Here is a 23,446-nt window from a genome sequence, read left to right as displayed (position 1 = left end):
TATTTGGAGAAAGAAAGAAGAGTACAACCCCAAGAACACTGTCCCAACCATGAAGCATGGGGGTGCGGTTTTGCAAAGGGGACAGGATGTCTGCTCCGTATTGAAGGGAGGATGGCTGGGGCCATATTATCACAGAATTTTGGCCAAAAACCTTCTTCCCTCAGTAAGAGCATTGAAGATGGGTCATGGGTCTCCCAACATGACAATGACCCGAAACACACAGCCTGGGTAACTAAGGAGTGGCTCCGTAAGAAACATTTCAAGGTCCTGGAGTGGTCTAGTCAGTCTCCAGACCTGAATCCAATTGAAAATCTTTGGAGCGAGCTGAAAGGCAATGTAGCCCAGTGACAGCCCCGAAACCTGAAAGATCTGGAGAAGATCTGTATGGAGGAGTGGGCCAAAATCCCTGCTGCAGTGTGTGCAAACATGGTTAGGAACTACAGGAAACGTCAGACCTCTGTTATTGCAAACAAAGGTTTCTGTACCAAATATTAAAGAGGACCTTTCACAGATTATGACACTGTGAACTAAGAATACAGACATGGAGCGCGGCGCCCGGGGATCTCACTGCACTTACTATTATCCCTGGGCGCCACTCCGTTCTCCCGCTATGCCCTCCGGTATCTCCGGTCACAAAGTTATGGTAGGCGGAGTCTGCCCTTGTTCTTCTGTAGCGCTGGCCAATCGCATTGCAGAGCTCACAGCCTGGGAGAAAATAACCAACCAGGCTGTGAGCTCTGCGCTGCGATTGGCCAGCGCTAGAGCAGAACAAGGGAAGACTCCGCCTACCATAACTTAGTGACTGAAATCTCCGCCTACTATAACTTAGTGGCTGGAGATACCGGAGGGCATAGCAGGAGAACTGAGCAGCGCCCAGGGATAATAGTAAGTGCAGTGAGATCCCCGGGCGCCGCTCTCCATGTCTGTATTCTTAGTTCACATTGTCATTAAGTTCTGTTTTTCTATTGTATCAAATACTTTTTTGATGCAATAAAATGCAAATTAATTATCTAAAAATCATACAATGTGATTTTCCGCAATATTGCGTTTTTAGATTCTGTCTCACAGTTGAAGTGTACCTACGATAAAAATTATAGACCTCTCTATTCTTTGTAGGTGGGAAAACATGCAAAATCGCCAATGTATCAAATAATTTTCCCCACTGTACATCTTCATGTTTTGTGGCACAAGGGAAGCATAAAAAAAACTCCTATTATCAGCATTATTTTATACAAAATATTTGCTTATGTCAAAAACCTAAAGGTACTTAAAGTTTGATCACACAGCTCTTGGAACAGACAGTATGTTTCCACGTGTTCTTTTGAACTTGCACATTCCTTTGGCCTTCCACACCCCGTCTGAGTCACACGCTACCAATCCCATGTGACTGGATAAGATTTATTTTATTTTTTTGTTCTGGCAGACAAGGGCACTTAAATGGTTTCTCGAATAACCAAAATGCCTTATCTCCAATACCATCCATCAGCAGACATTTTTCTCCAAGGCTCAAGATGCTTTTAGGTTGTACAGGGTTTTATGGTTGATGGTCATCAGAACATGTACTCAGCCACTAATCACATTTATGGAGGTAGCAGGGGCAAGTGGCTGTTTTACCATTTACAACCATCAATCCCTTTTGAATTTTCACAGAAATTCCAGCAAAGCCAATCCTGCACTGCCCACTAAAGGATGCCTGGCGTGTATGGGCAACGTAGGTTACAGCAATAGAAAGTAACTGAGCTCCATAAGGCAGAGTTTACATCAGCGTTCGGCCTTTCCTTTCTCTGAGCAGGAGAACGGAAAGGACGGATTCGGCACATAACTAAGCCGAACTGACCCTATAGGTTTCTGCTCAGAGGAAGATTTTTGAAGCGGAGACAAAAGTTGTGCACGTTTGGGTCAGGTATGTGCCAAATCCGTCCTTTCCGTCTCCTGCTCCTATAACGGAGCAGGAGAACGGAAATGCAGAACGCTGATGTGAACTCAGCCTTAGGCCTCTTTCACATGACCGTTTTTTTTTCCGTTTTACGGGCCGTGTACGGAACCATTCATTTTTAATGGTTCCAGAAAAAAAATGAAATGTACTCCGTATGCATTCCGGTTCCGTTTTTCCATTCCGTTAAAAGATAGAACTAGTCCATTTATTGCCCGCAAATCACATTCCGTGGCTCCATTCAAGTCAATGGGTCCGCAAAAAAAAGGAACACATACTATCTATTGAAAATGTTATGCCCAGCCCAATTTTTTTCTATGTAATTACTGTATATGCCATACAGAAAAACAAAACGGAAACTAAAAAAACAGAACAACGGATCTGTAAAAAAAAAAAACAGACCGCAAAATACTGAAAAATCCATACGGTCGTGTGAAAGAGGCCTTACAGTGGTGCTACACTGCTTTCCCAGTAGGCAGATGCAGTGTGAAATTTGGGCGATGATCCTCTATGTTGTAAGGGAGCCATATTGGAAATTTCCCAGGGTCAGGTGAATAAAATTGTTAATATTATTAGACAATAAAAACTGAATATGAAAAAAACAAAAAAGAATAAAAATGTATGTGAACGGCTCATGCCTCAGCAGTACTAGCTGCAGAAAATGAACAGATGACAACCACATACGTAATTTATGCACATTTGGCAAGGTGACAGCATGTAAAAACAACTGTCCATGTAACAAACAATATAAAAAAGCTTCAGACAGAAAAGAGCAATTACTTATATCGGTGAAATATTTTCTTTGCAGAAGTAACAGAATAGCTGGCTTGGCGGGTATGATGCTCTGAGGGCACATCGTAACCTTAGTAGTAAAGTGAGCTTTTAATGGTGTCAGCCTCTGTTAGTTCTGTCTGTGAGTCATGTTCTTCCAAAGACACCGGAAACACAGCATGAAATAACAGGGCTCCAGAATCATGCGCACAAGCTGCGGAGACAAAATGCAATTTTTCCTAACCTCCTTCCTAACTGACATGCACATAGGTTTATTAAAGCAACATAAAAAATAGGGCATGTTTAGCAGCAGCGTATGTATTTACATTGGTCCTAATATATTCTGTGCACGCACTTTGCGGTTAGTATTGGGTTATGCAGTGTCCTGTGTCAATCCTGTCTGAGAAACTAACTTGCGTATACTAGTTAGTAAATGACCCCCCCTAAGGCCCCTTTCACATGAGCAATGCGGGCACATACAGTGGGAAAAATAAAAAATAAGTGTATCAACTGGCGATTTTCAAGGTTTCCCACCTACAAAGAATGGAGAGGTCTGTCATTTTTATCGTAGGTACACTTCAACTGTGAGAGACAGAATCTAAAAAAAAATTTAAAATTCTGAGAATCACATTGTATAATAAGTATTTAATACAATACAAAAACAGAACTTAATGTTTGGTACAGAAACCTTTGTTTGCAATTAGGTCTGACGATTCTTGTAGTTCTTGACCAGGTTTGCACACACACTGCAGCAGTGGTATTGGCCCACTCCTCCATACAGATCTTCAGATCTTTCAGGTTTCGGGGCTGTTACTAAGCTACATTGCCGTTCAGGTCTGGAGACTGACTAGGCCACTCCAGGATCTTGAAATGCTTCTTACGGAGCCACTCCTTAGTTGCCCTAGCTGTGTGTTTCGGGTCATTGTCATGCTGGAAGACCCAGCCACGACCCGTCTTCAATGCTCTTACTGAGGGAAGGAAGTTGTTGGCCAAAATCTCGCGATACATGGCCCCATCTATCCTCATTTCAATATGGTGCAGTCATCCTCTCCCCTTTGCAGAACAGCACCCCCAAAGTTTGGGTTTGATGTTTCCACCCCATGCTTCATGGTTGGGACAGTGTTCTTGGGGTTGTACTCATCCTTCTTCCTCCAAACACAGCAAGTGGAGTTGATGCCAATTTTTTTTATTTTGGTCTCATCTGACCACATGACCGTCTCCCATGCCTCCTCTGGATCATCCAGATGGTCACTGGTGAACTTCAAACTGCGAGATCTTGCATGGTGCCCCAGACCAAGGAAGATTAACAGTTATATTGTGTTTCTTCTATTTTCCAATAATTGTGCCAGCAGTTGTTGCCTTCTCACCAAACTGTTTGCCTATTGTCCTGTAGCCCATCCCAGCCTTGTGCAGGTCTACAATTTTGTCCCTGGTGTCCTTAGACAGATCTTTGGTCTTGGCCATGGTGGAGAGGTGGGAGTGTGATTTATTGAGTGTGTGTGGACCGGTGTCTTTTATACAGGTAACAAATGAAAACATGCAATTAATACAAGTAATGAGTGCAGAGTAGGAGGGCTTCTTGAAGAAAAACTAGCAGGTCTGTGAGAGCCAGAATTCTTGCTGGTTGATAAGTGATGAAATACTTTTATTTTAAAAATGTTTTATTTCATGCAATAAAATGCAAACTAATTATTAAAAAAAAAACATACAATGTGATTTTCTGGATTATTATTTTAAAAAAAAAATTGATTCCGTCTCACAGTTGAAGTGTACCTACGATAAAAATGACAGACAGGTGGGAAAACTTGCAAAATCTCCAGTGTATCAAATACTTATTTTCCCCACTGTATAGTGTGGTCAAGGCAAAAACAATGGGGTTCTCCACTGGTAAAGTGAAACTTTGCAGTGGGTAGGACCTGACATTGGTGGATGTACCCCCCCCCCCCAGCCCCATCTCATACACACAGGTTTATGATTGTAAAGGCTTGTTCCCCCCCCCCCCCCCCCCACCATAGTGGAAAGAGTTTTCCTGAAGCACCCTCCAAAATCACGTGCCCTCAAATTTTTGTACATGTTGAATGGTGGTTTTGGCAGTAGTGTTATTTTACTTTGGTTAAGTCGAAGCTGTTAGTACTGTAGATTCATGCTGCCGTAACCAAGGGCAGCATGAAATACCAAGTGGGCACCAGGAGAAGTGTTCGGCTCAGCTCCTCTCCGGATTCTCCTGGCCAAGCTGAACAAAGTCACTTATGTTCTGAACACATGTATTGCATGCAAAATAGAAGATACCATCGCACTCAATGGAAGCTTGTGTCAGTAGGTTTGCTTTTATTTTACACATAATCTAGTGAGGTCCAGAATGTTGCACTACCATGGTCCACTATTTCCACAACTGCTTCACACTAGGCACAGACCCATATTGCTGAGTAAGGTAGTCTAAAACTGAAACGTCCCTATTCTTGAGTGGCTGCATACTATTATCATATGTAGTATTCTGGACTTCACTGGATTTTGCGTAAAATAAAGCAAACCTATTGAGGCGGCCTCCATTGAGTGCCGTGGTATTTTTTGTTTGGCCTTGCACGCCCTCCACCTGGCACCACCGAATACACGTAGTGCAGGTCACGTTGTGTACAATAGTACTCCATGCAAAATCTGCAAAAATAAGTGAATCGGAAGTGATAACCCAATTGCAAACCTGCGCCTATAGGATCCTCTTTAATAATCCACTGTCCTGTTTCAGATTGATAGACACGGACAGCGCTCTCCGTTCCATTCATTTTCCGTTTGCTGTAGTTGTTGTTTGGGGTGACATGGAAATGGCTTAACAGTAATTTAATGATGTGAAGAACACACTTTTGATGCGAGCTTCTGGCTCTACAGAAAGTCCCATCCTTCTAGTGTATGAAAGTGTGTTCTTCTATACAAGGTGTGAATTTAATCTAAAGGGCTAGCAGGTAGGATAGAGACTGTTTTCTGGCGGTGCCGCTTCCCTTGGGAATGCTCAGGCTGATAAAAGTAGAATATTGGAGCACCTGCCTGAATGCAGAAGAAACGGTTATGCTTCACCTCATGTGACTTGTGAACGTGGAGTGTGAATTATTCCTGTTCTTTTCAAAGGCAGCAAAATAGAAAACTCTTTTATACCCAAATTGAACACATGGCAGGTAAATGAGAGCAATCTCACATTTCTTACAAAGGAATGAAGGAGTCTGTATGGATTTGCCTAAGATCATCCTTAGGGCTGTATTAGACCAGGAGATAGTCGGGCAGGTCGTATGAGCGCTCGTTAGCAATGATCTACCTGTGTAAAAGTGCTGCCGACTGAAAGATCGTTTGTCGTGGCAGATTGTGCTGTCTAATCGCCATCTGCTGCCGGCAAACAACGAGTCGGTGTAAGGAAGAGTGATGGCATTTGCGGTCGCTCCTCCCCATACTATGGAGGAGATCGCTGCTTGTGAATTAACGCATCCTTCCCGACAATCGGCAGCCTCATCTGCTGGTCTAATACAGGCCTTGTTCACACAACTGTGTCTGATTTTCCTTCTGCAAGAAACGGACAACACAGGCCATTTCTATGTCCATATTGTGTCAATGCATTCATGTGGTACAAATTAGGGATGAGCGAATCGACTTCGGATGAAACATCCGAAGTCGATTCGCATAAAACTTCGTTATACTGTATGGAGCAGGACAATATATTGGCTTCGTGTAGGCAAAATTCGTATCGAGCAAGACTTCAGTGACTTACTTTGATACTCCGATCTGCGTCTTTAAAAACATTTTAAAATAGGAATCCAACGTCTGCTTTGGTACTGGCTGGTACCTCGGTACCAAGGCCCACTTCGGATTCCTATTTTCAAATGTTTTTAAAGACTTCACTTAGGAATACTGAAGTAATTCACTGAAGTCTCCCGTGGCTTCTGGAGATATATGAATTTTGCCTACGTGGAGCCAATACATTTTAATGCTGTACAGAAACAGCATTAAAAACTAAGTTTTTGAATGAATCTACTTCGGATCTATGATCTGAAGCTCGATTTGCTTTAGCCTAGCAGCAGTACATCCTCTTGCCTTTTTATAGGGGTTGTCGGTACTTTACATAGTGATGGCCTATCTTCATTACAGGTCATCAATATCAGATTGTTGGGGGTCCAACACCTGGCACCCACTGATCCCCTGTTTTGGGCCGGCACCAGGGTTGCCAACCAGAATTTTTCTTTTTTCTGGACCACTTTATCCTAAAATCAAGGACAGCCAATAAAATTTACTGACAAATTGGAAAACCAGAATGAATGATAAAGATTATGAGTAATGCATGTCTACAGCTCATTGTACTGATAAGAATTGCCACTGTGGGCTGTAAACTGATAATTGTCACCAAAATAATCTAGTCAAGTACCACCAGCCTCAAAAAAAATCACGCGCACACCTTCTTTTTTTTTTTTTTTTTTTTTTAAGTGGACAAAGGAAAAAAAAGTCACGTATTTTTACGGACTGTCAGAAATTTCTGGACGGTTGGCAACGCCACTAAACACTGGACAGAACCTTATGCTTCTGGCTCCATACTCTGTATAGAGCATCGGCAGCTGCCTGAAACAGCTGATTGGTGGGGGTGCACGGTGGTGGTCCCCCACCAATTTAATGTTGATGACCGATCCTGATAATAGGCCACCAGTATCAAAGTATTGAAAAAGCCCTTCAAAAATGATAGTCATAGATTGTACAACCTCCCTTTCTCTATATAGAGGAATTCAGTAGATACAGAAGGAGTATTTTCTCTGGTTGATATTGTAACAAGCCAATGTAAATTTGCAGAGCGCCTTAGTGTACCGCAAACTTTATCTGGTTGTGGTGTACTTGAGTAGTCGTAGTCAGCTAAAGGCCCCTTCACACTGTCCGAGCATCAGGCAGATAAAAGCAACGTAATAGCAGCGGTCTCCTTTACTGACGAGCAAGTGATTGTCGGAAAGGAACGTTTCCTTCCCAACAATCATCTGCTGGATTGGGCAGTGTAAAGGTGCCTCTTACCCTTCATCCATTATCAAAATAAGTCTTACCATTCAGTTCGCTTCTCTCTCTGCTACTTCTTTCTATTAGGGTTACATAAATCCTTGTGGCCAGTACACCTTACAGGTAGCATCTAACTTTTTGCATAATTGTTTTTATTGATGTTTATGTATGTTTTGACTTCTTTATACTGTCTCCTAAGGTCTTTAGTCATTTCCCTTCCCTTTTATACAAGTTGGTTAAAGAAGCACTCCAGCCATGTTTTTTTTATTTTTTTATTTAAGTATTCTTTGTAGTATTCACAAACCATTCATGTGCTCAGTCACCTCATTTGACTCTCTTATGCTTGTTTCTGCCCCTGATTGTGGTCTGACATGACAAGTCGCATGACTTCACCCTGGCCACCCGGCAGCTACATCAGTCACTGATTAGAGTGCTTCTACAATGCTTGCTCAGCCTATTTGTACTGAAAGATAAAGAGGGAAGAATAGGCGGCTCGCCTCCTTTCTCCGGTGCTTATGTCCACGGCAGCACTCCTGAGGCCAGGTACAGCATACAGAATTCCTTGGATTGACGGTCACATTCAGATCAATAAAGAAATATAATTTTTTTTTAAATGCAGTATTTAAAACCTCAGACAACAATACAAAAAAGGAAAAATCCAGGAGATTCCGCTTAGCGTTTCAAGCACATGCTTTGGTTTTACTCATAGCTGTTTGTAATGCAGTAAGAGGACCAAGGCAGATGTACGGGTATCAAAATGAGCTAATAGATTCTACAGAATTCCTTGTTCGTTTACAGAAAGAAGGTGATTTTCCAACCGAAACGTGCTTCTCGGAAATGACATCTCGGTTATCACAGCTCACAACCCATTCTTGGGTAATTACATGCTGAGATAATAATAAGGATCGGATGAAGGGTACATGGCTACATGTAGTATGCTAGTTACCTAAAAATAAGTACTTCAATTTTTCTCTCCCATATGTCGCTTGTTTCAATGATGATAATCCTCATGACAGAGGACTCCCAAAGCATGAATATATATCGAAGACAGTGGTAGCATGTATGGGTGGCACAGAGTGGGGTCTCCTGTGGTTTTGTACAACCACCCTCCATCATGGTTTATGTTGGTAATATTCTTCCCTAGAAGCAGTAAGTTCCACAATACGTGTTTTGGTTGGGTTCTTTAAAAAAAACAAAAAAACGCCTTGCTCCATACAGAACAAAACATGACAGTGATGAAAAAACGGCAGAAAGGTACATTTTCTAATGACTTTTTTTTTTTTTTCCCCTCCTGAAAAATACCCCTTATAAATAGTCCACATACAGTTCAAAGGGGCTATCAGGCCAAGAAAATTGACAAAATAGGACATTTTCCCCTTTTTTTTTTTTTTTTTTATGACAGCCGTTATTTACGGTGTGATCCGGCAAGCAGTTCCGACAATCTGTATGCAAATGGACAGCATCTGTAGACGGATCTGTCTTACAAATGTATTGCAAGAACGGATCCGTCTCTCCGGATTTCACACTTTTAAGGACTGATCCGGCATTGCGGTATTTTTAATGCCATATCCCTAAGGCATAAGTTCTCTTAATTGCAAGTTACATCACTTTAATCTATCATGCAGGTGCAACATGAACATTAAAATATGGTAACATTAAATGACACTGTAAAAGCCAAAAATTAGTTGTAATGAAATGGTAATCATGTGTTACTTTTTTATGGGTAAATGAATTCCTTTTAACATAAGTGAAACATATTTAAACTAGGATTGAGTGAAAGTCATTCAGAGTTGGAGATTTGCCCAGACACTCTTTTGTGGGATCCAAATCAAAACCAATATAATGATCTCCTAGTCTAGAGGCCTATTTACACAGACCAATGATCGGGGCAGTTATGAAGCTAGGAGCACTTCTTCCCAATAATTGCCTTTGTGTAAAGGCACCGCCAATCATCTGATGAATGAGCAAACGCTTGTTCATTGTGTGAATACATTGCTGATGTGTTCACCTATCGCTTCTGGGCAGCTGATTGTGCTGTCTAAGCAGTGATTTGCTGCTCAGATGCAATTAATGGGCATGGAGACAGATGATCACTCTACTGATTGCTTTTCCCCATACAAATGAGATGATTGCTTCACATAAATGTTTCTTTTACTTCCTGTAACAATCAGGCAATTATCGGGAACAAACATTTAATTCCCAATAATGGCCTGCTCAACTCTGCTGTATGGGGGTAAGGCAGCGCTTGTCTATGCACACACATGCGTTGTTTCTCCTTACCCATGACCGCACAGAAGGTAAAAAGGTTCACACCCCCAAAACACGTCAGTTCAGGTTCCCTGTCCTCCAGAGAGGATGTCCTGAGGGAACTCTAGATCAATAAGAAGATCTATGGAAAGTTCACACCTGGGGGCTGGGGAAAGTCCAGGTCTACTACGCCATATGGTACCTATCCTGTAGCTGTGTAAGTCTCTTGTGGGAGCTGCCTTGATTTTCCTTTTTTCCCCCAGTCCCTTTCCTTGTGATGGGAGCCATGTGTCTCCTCTAGTCTAGTGGTATCTGTTGCTTGGTCTCCATGCCGTGCAGTGTAGACGAGTGTAACCAAGATGGTCGCTTTTTGGTGGATTCTGGGCATGCACAGGACCACTCAAGACATCACTTCAGGCATCTTCATGTCACCTCCAGGGTGGTCCCATGCTGGGCTAGTTTAGGAAAGCTGTATGCTTACGGAGTCCTCTTGAAGGTGGAGAGCCAAGTGTGTTATAAATTGACAACTGAGAAGGGCAGCCAGCCCCGTCCTGCACACAGAGGGACATTTACTAATCCCCTTACGCCACTATTGTGGCATAAAAAAGTTGCACATTATGATGCTTGCTTGCCATACTAGCGCCATAATTTGCGACTTTTTAGGCTTCTCACAAGACTTGAGTGGGAGGGGGCTGGGCTTTGCATGGCCCACTGGATTTACTATAACTTACGTCAGAAACTAGCGTAAGTTTATAGCTGAAGTCTGTGCCAGCCCCTGACTAGCGTAGACTTCAGATTCTGACGCAGGACATCTGCATCTTAATAAATTAGGCGCATCTAATGCCAGTGTATGGAGAGCAAGACTGGCGTATGGGTATGCTAGTATTGATAAAGCTCCCCCACACTGATCCCAGTGCTAATCTAAGTCATGTCAGAGCAGATAGATTCTGGTCCAGCCAACCCTTCTGATGCCTCAAGACCTACCAGCCTGGTACTAGTCCTGAGAAGTTCGGGTTTCATTTATGCCTTTTATGGGTGAGATAATTTTTTAAATTATATTAATGTTGCAGAATTGTTCTGTGTTTTATTATGTATTTTATGTAGCAAAGGCTCCTAGGAATGCTTCTTTCAAGTCTAAACATGAGTGTGGAATCTGTAAAAGCAACCACAGTCCTATGTCAGACCTATTTGTCAGCTGTGTGTGGATAATCTGGTTGTTGGAGAATCTCATAATATATCTCAAAGTATTAAAGCCATAGTGAGGTCAGAGGTGAAAGCTTCCATAGTCTTGGAAGAATACTTTCCCCCATTCTTCAAGTGGAAGTCGTAGCAAGGAATTGGATTGTGATTCACCAAAGGAAGGAGTATGATGTGGACTCGAGGCATATTCAGTCACATAGGGACTGATATGACAAGGAAGGCTTTGTTTCTCGCTCAGGAAACTGAGCTTTTCTTAAAGGTGGTCTGATCCACCATGCAGTTGTAGGATGTCAAACAATCTAAACCCATTGTGGACTACATAATTTCTCAGTAATATGGCAACTTTTAATTAAGAAGGAATTGAATAATCCAGATATTATTTTTTTTGTCCCTAGTATGGTCAAGAGAAATATCCATTTGATGAAGCAGTATCTTCTGTGTGGGACATCTTCTGTCAATCCACCAGTGGCAAAGATTGTCAAAAGATCTGTCCTTCCCTTAGAGGATTTGGGCTGCTTGGCTGACCCATTAGATAAAAAGACAGATGTTTATGAAAGAGGAAAGCATGGGAATCTGCTTCACCCAGCCTTAGACATTTTATATAGTGGCTTCTTGGTTATATAGGTCCCTAAAATTGTGGTGAGGACAGCTATTTGGTTAAATTCTTGGAAGGAGGACCAGGGCTTGAAATATAGGTCATGTGCGGTCCCTTGTGAGGAGCCTAGACTTTTCATTTTTAGTTCTTCCTTAGACAGCATGTTTGATAAGGCTTCTGATAGGATGAAATGATTATTAGTGCCTCAACGGTTTCTTTCATAAGTCACAAGGCTTCTTTAAGAGACAGATGTAAAAGCAAAGGGAGAAGGATATATTCCCTACAAATCTGGGGTGTTCTCCCAGTAAAGTAAACCCAAGACTTAGCAGCAATGATACTAGAAGTACAGTAGGAGACAGATTATGCAGTTTTGTTCAGTCCTTGGAAAAGATCTGTGGGAACAAGTAAATTTTAGGCTACATGCATATGACCGTGCTGTTTTCTTGCGGTCCGCAAATTGCGGATCCACAAAAAAAAATGGAAGCAGTCTGTGTGCCTTCCGCAATTAACAGAACGGGTGGCCCATTGTAGACATGCCTATTCTTGTCTGCAAAACGGACAAGAATAGGACATGCTATATTTTTTTAGCGGGGCCACGGAACTGTGCAATGGATGCGGACAGCACACTGAGTGCTGTCCGTATCTTTTGTGGCCCCATTGAAGTTAATAGGTCCGCACTGAGCCGCAAAAACTGCGGCTCGGATGCGGACCCGAAAAACGGTCGTGTGCATGAGGCCTTAGGCTACTTTCTCGCGTTTTGGCTTTCCATTTGTGAGATCCGTTCAGGGCTCTCACAAGCAGTCCAAAACGGATCAGTTTGCATTCTAATGCATTCTGAATGGAAAAGGATCCGCTCAGAATGCATCAGTTCAGTCTCCATTCCGTTTTGGAGATGGACACCAAAATGCTGCAAGCAGCGTTTTGGTGTCCGTCTGATGAAACTGAGCCAAACGGCTCAATGGATTGACACAATCTGGCACAATAGAAAACTGATCCGTCCTCCATTGACTTTGAATGGTGTTAAAGATGGATCCGTCTGTGCTATGTTAAAGATAATACAAAAGGATCCTTTCTGAACGGATACAGGCGGTTGTAATATCTGAACGGATCCGTCCATGACTGATCCGCACAAAATGCGAGTGTTAAAGTAGCCTTAGATGTCATAAAAATGGGTTATCGAATAGAATTGTCCTCCCTACTACAATTTTTCTTCCGTGTAGACAGAGTGCCCCAAGGACCCGGGTAAAAGAATAGCTTTAAAGTCAGAGATTTTTAATTTTTCCCCCCTTCTAAAGAAAGGGGGGGGTTTGTCTGGTTCCCACAGAGGAGGTAGGAAAGGGTTTTTACTCCCACTTGTTGTTAGCAAAGAAACCAAATGGCTCATTCAGGGTTATTCTCGGTCTGAAAAGGCTAAACAAATCTTTCTTGCAAGAGATCCAAAATGGAAACAATTGTCGGCTTTGACTTTTTTCTTCCGAGATTGTTTCATGTTTTTATGACTATTCTAGATCTAGAGGATGCTTATAATCGCATGTCAATCCATTTTGATTCCCAAAGGTTTTTGAGAATTGCAGTTTGGGTAGGAGGTTCGCTGTTGCGTCTCCATTTCAGAGCCCTTCCATTTGGAATAGCCAAAGACCCAAGGGTATTTACCAAACTGATTGTAGAGATAGCAGTTTGTCAGAATGAGGGTAGTCGCTTTAATCCCTCATCTCAACGACTTTATCATAGTTTCCCACTCGGAACAGTATCTTCTTCGGGACCTGCGGTTCCTACAGTATGCACCACCTTAATGAGTTTGGTATGGAAGATAAATTGGAACAAGTAGAGTCCTTCAAAAGTTTGTTTTTGGGAATTCAGTTAGTTTCTTTGACTCAAAGGTGCTTTCTTCCTCTGACAAAAATTGCCTAATAGCAGAGTCTGGCTCATTTGTTCCTCCATTGGTTCTCTCATAGAAGCAATGTCTGTATTAGGTCTGACATTCAAAATTTTTGGAAAGGCTCCCCAAATACTTTTTTTTAAAATCAGATAATTTTTATTTGATTTTTATAAAAACAATATATTATTACAATAACAATTTGCGATTGTATAGCATGCCGTAGCTGAAGATAGAGATAAAAAGAGTTATGTGGTATATTAAATTCTAGTTGTAGTTGTGCAAATTCTTTCAGAGTATTATTAGAGAATAACTGAACCATTCTATTAAGACCATACCTCTCCCACCCTTTTATTTCTGACACTTTTCCTATTTCTTTATACATATAATTCGGCCATATTGGTGTATATACTGTATACCCCGATATTTTAGCCATAGACCTGGCTTTCCACCATATTTTGTGAATCACCCCTAGTATCTGATATTGCGCGCCTTTATCATAAAAAGTACCCTCCTCCAAGGCTGACAGCAGACATGTTTTCCCTATAAGGTGCCCCAAATACTTTAGACAACTAGTTTCATCTCTCATCTGCAGCCTGAATGTCCCTGCTATGATGGACAACACCAGAGAATTTATCTTCAGGTTCCCCTTGGTCACCTCAGAATCCGTTGGTAATCCTGATGGTTACCAGCCCTTGAGGTTGGGGGGCTCCCTCAGGGGTCAATAAACAAGGCCATTGGGATCTGAAAGCTTTACACTCTTTCTCCAACTTCAAAGAGCTAAAAACAATAAAATCAATCCAGCTGGTGGTAGCTCCAGTATTATTATTTTTTTACTCGGGCAATATGACAACAGTCTCTTATTAAAACCATCAAGGGGATCCAGGGATTCCCTCACTATCAGAGCTAGCCAGATATGTTTCAGATATCGGAGGTAAAGTGATTGCAATCTGCAGTTCAGCTAAAGTGAAAGTACAACAGGTTAGCAGATTTCCTCAGCAGAACAAGGATCAGCCAGGGGGAATGGTGCTTGGCCATAGTTTGTGTTAACCTTCTTCTGCAAAGGCAAATAGGAAAGTAAACAGACTTATTTTTTTCTCTGAATCCTTAGGACATTCCACTAAGGATACATGCTTTAGCTCAGAATTGGTGTCGGGAGCCGAGTTATGCCTTATCCTCTATTTGTCTCATACCCAGGATTCTGAGGAAGATAAGAGACGATAAAACTTATGTAATTCTAGTGACTCCAAGATGGCCAAAGAGATCCTTGTGCATGAAGCTATAGAGTTTGGTGTTGGAGCCCCCCCAACGATTGCTATTGCATCCCAGACCAGCTCATCTTCATATTTTGGTTTGGATGCTGAAAGGATAATTTGGTCCAAGATTGGCAGTCTCTAACACTTGGGGAGATTAGGTGGATGCTTCTCTCTTCCAGATATCAAGGTCTGCCACCTGAAGCTCCCCTCATACCATTTTTAAGACATTACAGGTTGCATTTACCCACTTATGAGCAGGGTTTATATTAGCAACACCTATTTCAGCCCAGGACAGCCTTAACTTACCAGGACTGTCTCTAAAAATCAGGGACACTCCCACCAAGTTCGGAGCAGTTGGTAACTATGATAGTTTTGTCGTATTGGTGCTGTCATAGGTGAGAGGAAAACACAAATTGCTCACCAGTAATTTGTTTCGTCTTGAAACCATTGATGGCACCACTAATTTTTCCCACCTTATTTTAATTATCTTTTTCAGTTATATAAACAAAAGTTAAAAAAAATATTGGTTGTTTGTATTAGTGTCCCCAGAAGGTTAGAGAAGTAATGCACCGTATTGGTTCCCTTTTCTGGGGCTTTGGTGGTTTTCACTTTATCCTTTTTTTTTTCTTCTTGTTTTTCACTCATAATTTTGACCTTTTTATAAAGAGCAAAATTGCCCATGTGAAGTCACCCTCACTGATAAACGCTTTATCAAAACTGGTACCGAAGGGGTTCTCCAGGAATAAAATGACGCCCTTCAGCCTGTCCTAGAATGTGAGCAGGACTGATTGCTACCACTTGTAGAGCTGTCTAGAGGGGTGAGGATACTTGGCCTTACTACACACTACGCCCCAACATTTGCATATACTACATATTGGTGACTTTTCATGTCGGGCTGCTCAGCCTGACATATCGTAGGCAGGATCACATCATTACCATCTGTAGTAGAGCAGTGTAATGTGGAGTGAGGCCCTGCCCCTCACCCCCCTAAGTAGCTCTGCTACTGGTGGCAACCAGTCGTGCTCATATTCTAGGACAGTTTGCTGATGGCCATTTTAAATCCTTCCCAGAGAACCCCTAAAACCGGCTTGGTTGTCCATAGCCACCAATCGCATTTTGTTTCATTTTTCAAAGCGTTGGTTGGGCAGCTAAGGCAGTTTTTTTCTTGGCACCAGTTTTGATAAATGTCTGCCAGGGTTGCAGGCTGCCTGTACAAAGTTGGTCTGTGTTTATATCTTCTTTTTTCTATATGGAATGCATTGATAGACTTAAACTGCATGGCATAACCAATCCTAAGTATCCTCGCTAATACCTGCGGCTGGGTCTGGCCACATTGGGGTGTCTGCATAAAATGGTGGGTAACACGTCACCGATATGGCCAGTCACTAGGGGAGGACAACCCTTTTAAATGTATTACTGCGCAAGAAAATGGTGGTAGACTTGTTTCCCTCTATACTGTACAATGTATTAGTATCCCCTTTGACTTTGGTTCCTATACCTGTTTTGTTCTGCATATTATGATGAAAGCTAACTGTAGACCACATTGTAATGCATGGGATAAGTGTTTCCTGAACGCTTGTGAGATTTCGTTGCCTCTGGTGACACTGCAGTAGCCTGGGAGTCGTGAGATGATTTCATCACCTCTTCCTCTGTCACAAGAGTCTTCTGATTATGTACACACAGACAGCACATGTTCATCAGAGATTAGACCTCATTATTTCATGCATCTTCTCTGCTAGTTCCTTTGTTGACCGTGATACAAAGGGGCTGATATGCAGCATCACTTCCCATCTGCAACATGACATGGGGACACAAGGCAGAAGTGCTCTTTGTCTTCAGCTGAAAGGGATGCACTGTTCATATAGAGCAGGCATCCTCAAACTGCGGCCCTCCAGCTGTTGTAAAACTACAACTCCCACAATGCCCTGCTGTAGGCTGATACCTGTAGGCTGTTCAGGCATGCTGGGGGTTATAGTTTTGCAACAGCTGGAGGGCCGCAGGTTGAGGATGCCTGATATAGAGGAAGGGATGAAAAACAAGAAAACGCCACCAGTGAGCGAGTGAGTGCTGTACCCCTTCTAGTAAAGGCCCCGGTCGTCCTGGCTCTTGGTAACATTACTTCTGATTTAGGGAAAGTTGCAGAAGATTTTTAGGACTGTGAAGTTTAGAAATACTGTACATACCATAAATATAGAAATACTGTATGGAATGGTAAATCTAGAAATACTGTTAATACCAATAAAAATATAGAAATGCTCTACATACCGGCAAATATAGAAATATCGTATGGAATAGTAAATATAGAAATACTGTACGTACCAGCACTAAATATACTTCTCTATTGAAGATAACGATCGCTGGCCCCCCAGTCTTCAAACCGCATGGCCCTCTTTACACAGTACGGCTGCAGAGACCTCACATGACCATAAATGCTGTAGTATTATATTAATCAGTATAGTAAACCCTTATATCTTTTATATTAAAAATATTAGGGCAGATTTACTAATCCTATAGATGGTGACTACTAATAGCAGGTTTACACAGCCCGATTGTCAGGCAGATTGGCGACAAACGTTCATACGAACACTCATTCCCGATAATTGGCGCTGCAGATCATCTGATGAACGAAACGCTCATTCATCCTGTGAAACTGTGGTTCATGCATCCAAGTAAATTATCATTTCTGGGCAGCAGATTGTGCGGGCTAAACAGTGATCTGCTGCCCAGAAACAATGATTCTGTATAGGGACAAGTGATGACAGTAGTGATCCCTCATCCTCATACTGTGGAGGTGATCACTGCATGTAAATACAGCGCTTCACTGAGCGAGCAGCCGACTGTCGGGAAGGAACGCTGATAATCGGCTGCTCCTCGCCCTGTGTAAATCCACCATAACCGTATTGTCCGTATCTGTAACAGCCATGATAAGATTGCTATCATCCCAACTGTGAGCACAGTGACGTATCAGCTAGTTATGACCGGTCTATCTTGTGACAAATGTTCCTGAGGGTCTATAGCGTTCTCTTCTGGTACTATTTACCGTTACTCAACTTGTCAGACATATTTGCGTTTTATAAGCTGTTTATGTTCTTAGATGCTTTAATAATCTGTAAATTACAGTCCTTTTTATTATATGCAATTACCAGAGCTTTGTGGTAAGATTTTTTAGTCTTTACCGGTATTACTGCATTCAGTTATTTAGCTTTTATAAGGTTGTGAGGAAGGGGACATTTCCCATGGAGTCGCCTGGGCAGCTGCCTGTGACATTCTAATGAAAGGGCTCAAGCACTTGCTGTACTAACTGCAAAATCTCAGAAATGATTCTATGATTAATATATGGTCCATGTTAAAATCACTTGGTCACGTTAGTGTAAATTTCAATATTTTTAGGCTGGGGCCAAACGACTATCTTGACTACTAAACGTGACCAAGGATCACAATGCAGCTATAGAATGGGATCACAGCGGGGTTTTCAAGGAAATTCTCCAGATCTCAATCTCATTCAGAAACTCTGGTCAGTCCTAAAAAAGTGGGAGGACAAACAAAAATGGAGAAACTGTGATCAACTCCAAGATGTTGAGTCATTGCAAAAACTTGATATACAGTATTTGGCAATAGAAATACAAAAAAAAACAATGAAATGCTTATAATTGTACTTCAGCACACAATAGAAACATCTGACAAAACAAACTTTGTGAAAACCAAATTTTGTGTCTCACAATTTTTGTCCACAATTGTATGTCTACATGCACTTATCTCCACATCAGACCTAAATGGTCCAGAAATCTTCATCCAGACATTGGTAAAAAAATAAAATAAATGAAGTTAAAAAGGGGAGTACAATTGTGGGTGTCCTTTATCCATTATCTCGGTCTTCTGATGTGATATGATGTGTCTTTATGGGTCATTTTTTTTTCTTGGGTACTAGAAGCACAGCAAGTGAAGACTAACAGTGGTGTCAGTACCACCGAATCGGATGTAAAAATATGCTGTGTTTTCCAGGACTTGCATATTGATGGCTTATTCTCAGGATAGGTCAGCAATATCAGATTGATTGGTGGGGGTGTGACCCCCTGGCACACCCCTAAGTCAGCTGTTTTTGGGCAGTCGCCGACACCAGAAACTATACAGTGGACAGAGCCGGAAGCAGGAGGCCTCATTCACTGCAGCTAAACTCTATTCGAATGAACGGGAGCCGAGCTGCAGTACTCCGGTGTTGGAAACCACACAGTGTATAGTCTCCGGTGATGGCGGCAGCCCGAAACAGCTGATCGGTGGGGTGTCGGATTCACACCAATCTGATATTCATAACCTATGAATATCGAAGTCCCGGAAAACCCCTTTAAAAATATTGAATAATTTACTGGTTAATTGACAATTTGCAGGTTGACATAACCAAGGTATTGTCCTAAACAATCTCTTCTTGTTAATATTTCAGCACGCGAGGGTATGGATCCCAGATCCAGAAGAAGTTTGGAAATCTGCCCAGATTCAGAAAGATTATAAGCCAGGAGACGGCGTTCTTCACCTGCAGCTTGAGGAAGGCACGGTATGATGAAACCCAGTTGACAGTGATGCCATCTTGGATGCATTTTTCTGCTCATTAGCTGCGATCTGTGAGGAGCAGCTGACGTGCCTCCAGAAGTGTCTTCATTGTGTAGTTTTCCATTTCTGATGTTACTGATCTTCGTATAAAATCAGGGATATTTTGAGAGGTTCTCTGTTAATCTGACGAGATTACGGTCTATGGGCTGCACGCTTGGTGTATGTAAGCCATACTTCTCAGCTGTTGTGCTTTTTATGGCCTGCCCTCCTATTCGAGCTCCTTGTGGCTGTTCCCTCTGGTCTCTGTCTAGCGATGTAGATAAGTCCTCTCTCCTATTTATAAAAGCATCTGTTTAGTTTCTAAATCTATAACTCATTTATGTGCATTCACCTAAATACATTAGTGGTGCTACTTTGCACAGAATCGGACATGCATTGCAGTTCTTGGAATATATCCAGGTAATCTCTCTCTCACTTTTCAGGGAAACCTGTCACCTTAATAAAGCAGTGCTATCTGCAGTCCAGCTGAGCAGGTTGATATATAGTTTTGTGGGAAATGATTCAGTATTTCTTTTAGCCATTTACACTTCTGTGCTTTCTATGCTTAGGAGTCATCTGGGTGGTTCCATCTGTGACTGCCCGCTCTCTCTCTATACACGCTTTTATAGGACCACCCACTGGACTCCTAAGTTATATTCAGTCTCTTCCTATTAAACGGTATATCAGTCTGCTCCGCTCCCCTGCTCTGTAACATGCTGTCTGCAGATAAGACTACATTATTAATGTGACTGGTTCACTTTTTTGGAAGTAGTTCAGGACGGCCAGAAATTTTTTTAGATTTCCTGTTCGTGCCTAGACTTCTCAGAATTTAACTGTAAATACAAGATTTTTGAAAGGGGTTTTCCACACCCTTTAGCAAAAACCTTATACAGTAAATTACTTTAGATTAAACCACTTAAAATTACACAATAAAAGAAAGTTAAAATAAAAAAAATAGGACATGCTTTAATATGTATATGTGTGTGTGTATATGTGTATATATATATATATTGTATGAAGACGCAAGGGTCCATCATTGACGGAAGGTATGTGTCACCGAGATTCCTGGCCTCGGTGATGTAAGAGCCGGTAGTTTCGAGTGTCAGCGGCAGCTAGTGCTGACTGACACTGTTTGCTCTTAGTATGGCTGTAAAGCCGATCCGGCTCTTACTGGGAGTAGCCAAAGTGCTGAGTGGGTGGCTGCTCCCCACGTTCCAGGCCGGGTCTTTACTGGCCTATATCAAACCCAGCCAGCAGTCTCAGCAGAGTGTGGTTTTCTCCTCGCTGACAGTGGAGCACTGTCAGTCTCTGTATGTTTGGGAACTGAGAACTTTCCTGGGAGTGAAAAGAAGCCACATCTCACTGAGAGACGCCTGCTGGTAAACAGGCCTTAAAGCCTGCTGTGGACTGCGGGTAGAAAAACTGCTGACCAGGTGAAGGCTTTTCGTCCGCTAGCCTGTCTACCAGAGCAAATCCCCATTAATATTTATTTGTATATATGTATACATCTATAGTCCATAAAAATGGATGGAATATTGCATACAAATATAAAATGCCATGCAGTGTCCTGTAAAGTAGTACATATAGTAGTAACTACCAGATATTGCACATAATGTCCATATGGTTATATTGTGCCCATAAAAAGTGTACCTACAGTGCCCATCAGTGATCATATACGTGTTGTGCCTTCAGTTTACCCATACTCGCTGTTGACTGTCCTGTAGACAGCAAGCCCTGTGGCTTGTGATGTTAATGGGGGGAAATCATTGCGGCCACTAGTCAGCGAACCAAGGGGTTATTTGCACCTCCCAATAGTAATAGTAAGCCTGGCACTTTGGTCCCCCTTCCCCACGACGTGTACTGCTGAGCTTACAGTACATTGCTGCTTGTTATAGTGACTGTACTATAAAGGCTGTAGCCGCTGATGAGGGAAGCTCTGGGAATAGTACGTAGTACATTAGGGTTACACAACATGTTCTTTGTGTAGATTGCAGGGGGATCACAGTCCTTTAGTTATACTGTATGAGGTAATACTGTAGTTTTTTTAGATCGTGTATGTAGTATGATACAAGAAACCATAGAAAGATCCCCATGGAAAGGAGTCTTAAACCATAGTATAGGTGAACCTATGGCACGGGTGCCAGAGGCGGCACTCAGAGCCCTCTCTGTGGGCACCAACACACTGGAAAAAGTCTATGGTGTACCAATATGCCTTAGACTTTTCCTGCCATAAATCAGCGCAGGGTGGGCTATGAACGGCACAGGCAGCGCTTTGAATAGGCAGGCTAATATAGCTAATGATATACTATATTGGTATTCAGGGTAAATTGCCGTGTTGGCACTTGGCGACAAATAAGTGGGCTTTGGTTTGCAGTTTGGGCACTCGGCCTGTAAAGGGTTCACCATCACTGGTATAGGACATAAGCTAGTGCTGATTTGACAACGTGCTTTGTTAAAATGTTTCTAATTGTGTCTCGCAGGCTTTACAATATCGTCTAGATGCCAAAACAAAGGAGCTGCCACCGTTGAGAAATCCTGACATCCTCGTGGGAGAAAATGACCTGACTGCACTGAGTTATCTCCATGAGCCGGCCATCCTGCACAACCTCAAAGTGCGCTTTATAGACTCCAAGCTCATTTACACCTATTGCGGTGAGTGCACCCGGGCTCAGTTTACCTTCATGACGAAGAGTATGTCTTATGTTCTGTTATTGGATGGTCCCTGGGGAGACTCTTCCCTGCAGACCATTATGTGTAATATTCTGCTATGGGGAGATCTGTTAAATATCCATGACTGTCGAATGTAAAAGAAACGTGTCGTTTCAGTAGATGTATATCAGATGCTTACGTCTAAACTGGGTCTTCTTTATAAGACCTTCATTTCACGGTGATTCATCTGCGTCATGGACCATTTTGAGGTAGTTGTGCATTATGAACGTTACCAGTCCATATAATGCATAGCCCTGTTGTCTTGAGGAAGTCCCTTATCCCTGTAGTTCCACTACCTGTATTCCTTGCACTCATTTCAGATATAGTGTATCTTACCACATGTAATTATTATAAGATTTGTGGCTTTTATTTTACTTCTTGAGGAGCAGAATTTCCCGATCTGTGATCATTACATTACATTGTTAATATGGTTGAAAAAAGACATAAGTCCATCAAGTTCAACCAAGGGATAGGTGGGGACGCGAATCCCAGATGGAATTGAGACAGATTTCTACATGTGTTGACCTGTTTCTCAAGATCTTGCAGCTCCCATATGACTGATCATCAAGTAATTTACACGTGTGCAGATTTACCCATAAAGTTTAAATTTTTACTTGCTCCTTATGTTTTGTGCTGTTTTTCTTCCCCCCCCCCCAGGTATAGTCCTTGTAGCGATAAATCCTTATGAGCAATTACCCATCTATGGAGCTGATATCATCAATGCGTACAGTGGGCAGAATATGGGGGACATGGATCCTCATATTTTTGCAGTGGCAGAAGAAGCATATAAGCAAATGGCCAGGTTTGTTTCAGTGACATTAAACATTTTTGTCAATATTTTAATGCATTTTTATTTTTTATTTTGCTTTGTGTTACTTTGTCAAAGTGTGTTTTGCTGTGCATCATCAGAGAATGTTGGCAGAAGACTATCTAGGACACTTGTGACCAACTCCAGGATGCTAGATTAGGCTACTTTCACATACTGTATGTGTTTAAAGGGAGTCTGTCACCACATTTGGACATTATAGACCGCTTACATAGCGTTCTGGCATAACTTTAGATCAATTAAATGGTACCTTTGTTGCATTCTTCTGCGGTTCACCTGCGGCAAAAACTGGCTTTTATTCATATGTAAATGACGGCTCACAAGAGCACAGGGGCGGCGTTAACTTCTTTGGAGCTCAGGGTGATCATCCTCTTTTGTTAATATCCCCGGCCTAGCCTCTGCCAGCCCTTCTCTTCCCTTGTGTCCTCCTCCTCTC

General features: G+C 42.1%; 1 protein-coding gene across 14 annotated transcripts in view; it reads left to right on the top strand.

Annotated features, from left to right (window-relative positions):
* The window catches only part of MYO5A (myosin VA), a 160,722-nt gene that overhangs the window by 29,230 nt on the left and 108,046 nt on the right, over nt 1-23,446 (top strand). For all 14 annotated transcript variants that reach the window (XM_044279658.1, XM_044279660.1, XM_044279651.1 and 11 more), the window contains exons 2-4: nt 19,330-19,440; nt 21,956-22,127; nt 22,842-22,986. In XM_044279658.1, the coding sequence (XP_044135593.1) occupies nt 19,330-19,440; nt 21,956-22,127; nt 22,842-22,986 (428 nt within the window). The remainder of the gene's footprint in view (nt 1-19,329; nt 19,441-21,955; nt 22,128-22,841; nt 22,987-23,446) is intronic.

The sequence above is a fragment of the Bufo gargarizans genome, chromosome 2 (assembly GCF_014858855.1).
Source record: "Bufo gargarizans isolate SCDJY-AF-19 chromosome 2, ASM1485885v1, whole genome shotgun sequence".
Lineage (NCBI taxonomy): Eukaryota > Metazoa > Chordata > Amphibia > Anura > Bufonidae > Bufo > Bufo gargarizans.
Note: the sequence above shows the minus strand (reverse complement) of the source record. Positions and strands in the feature narration are given on the sequence as shown.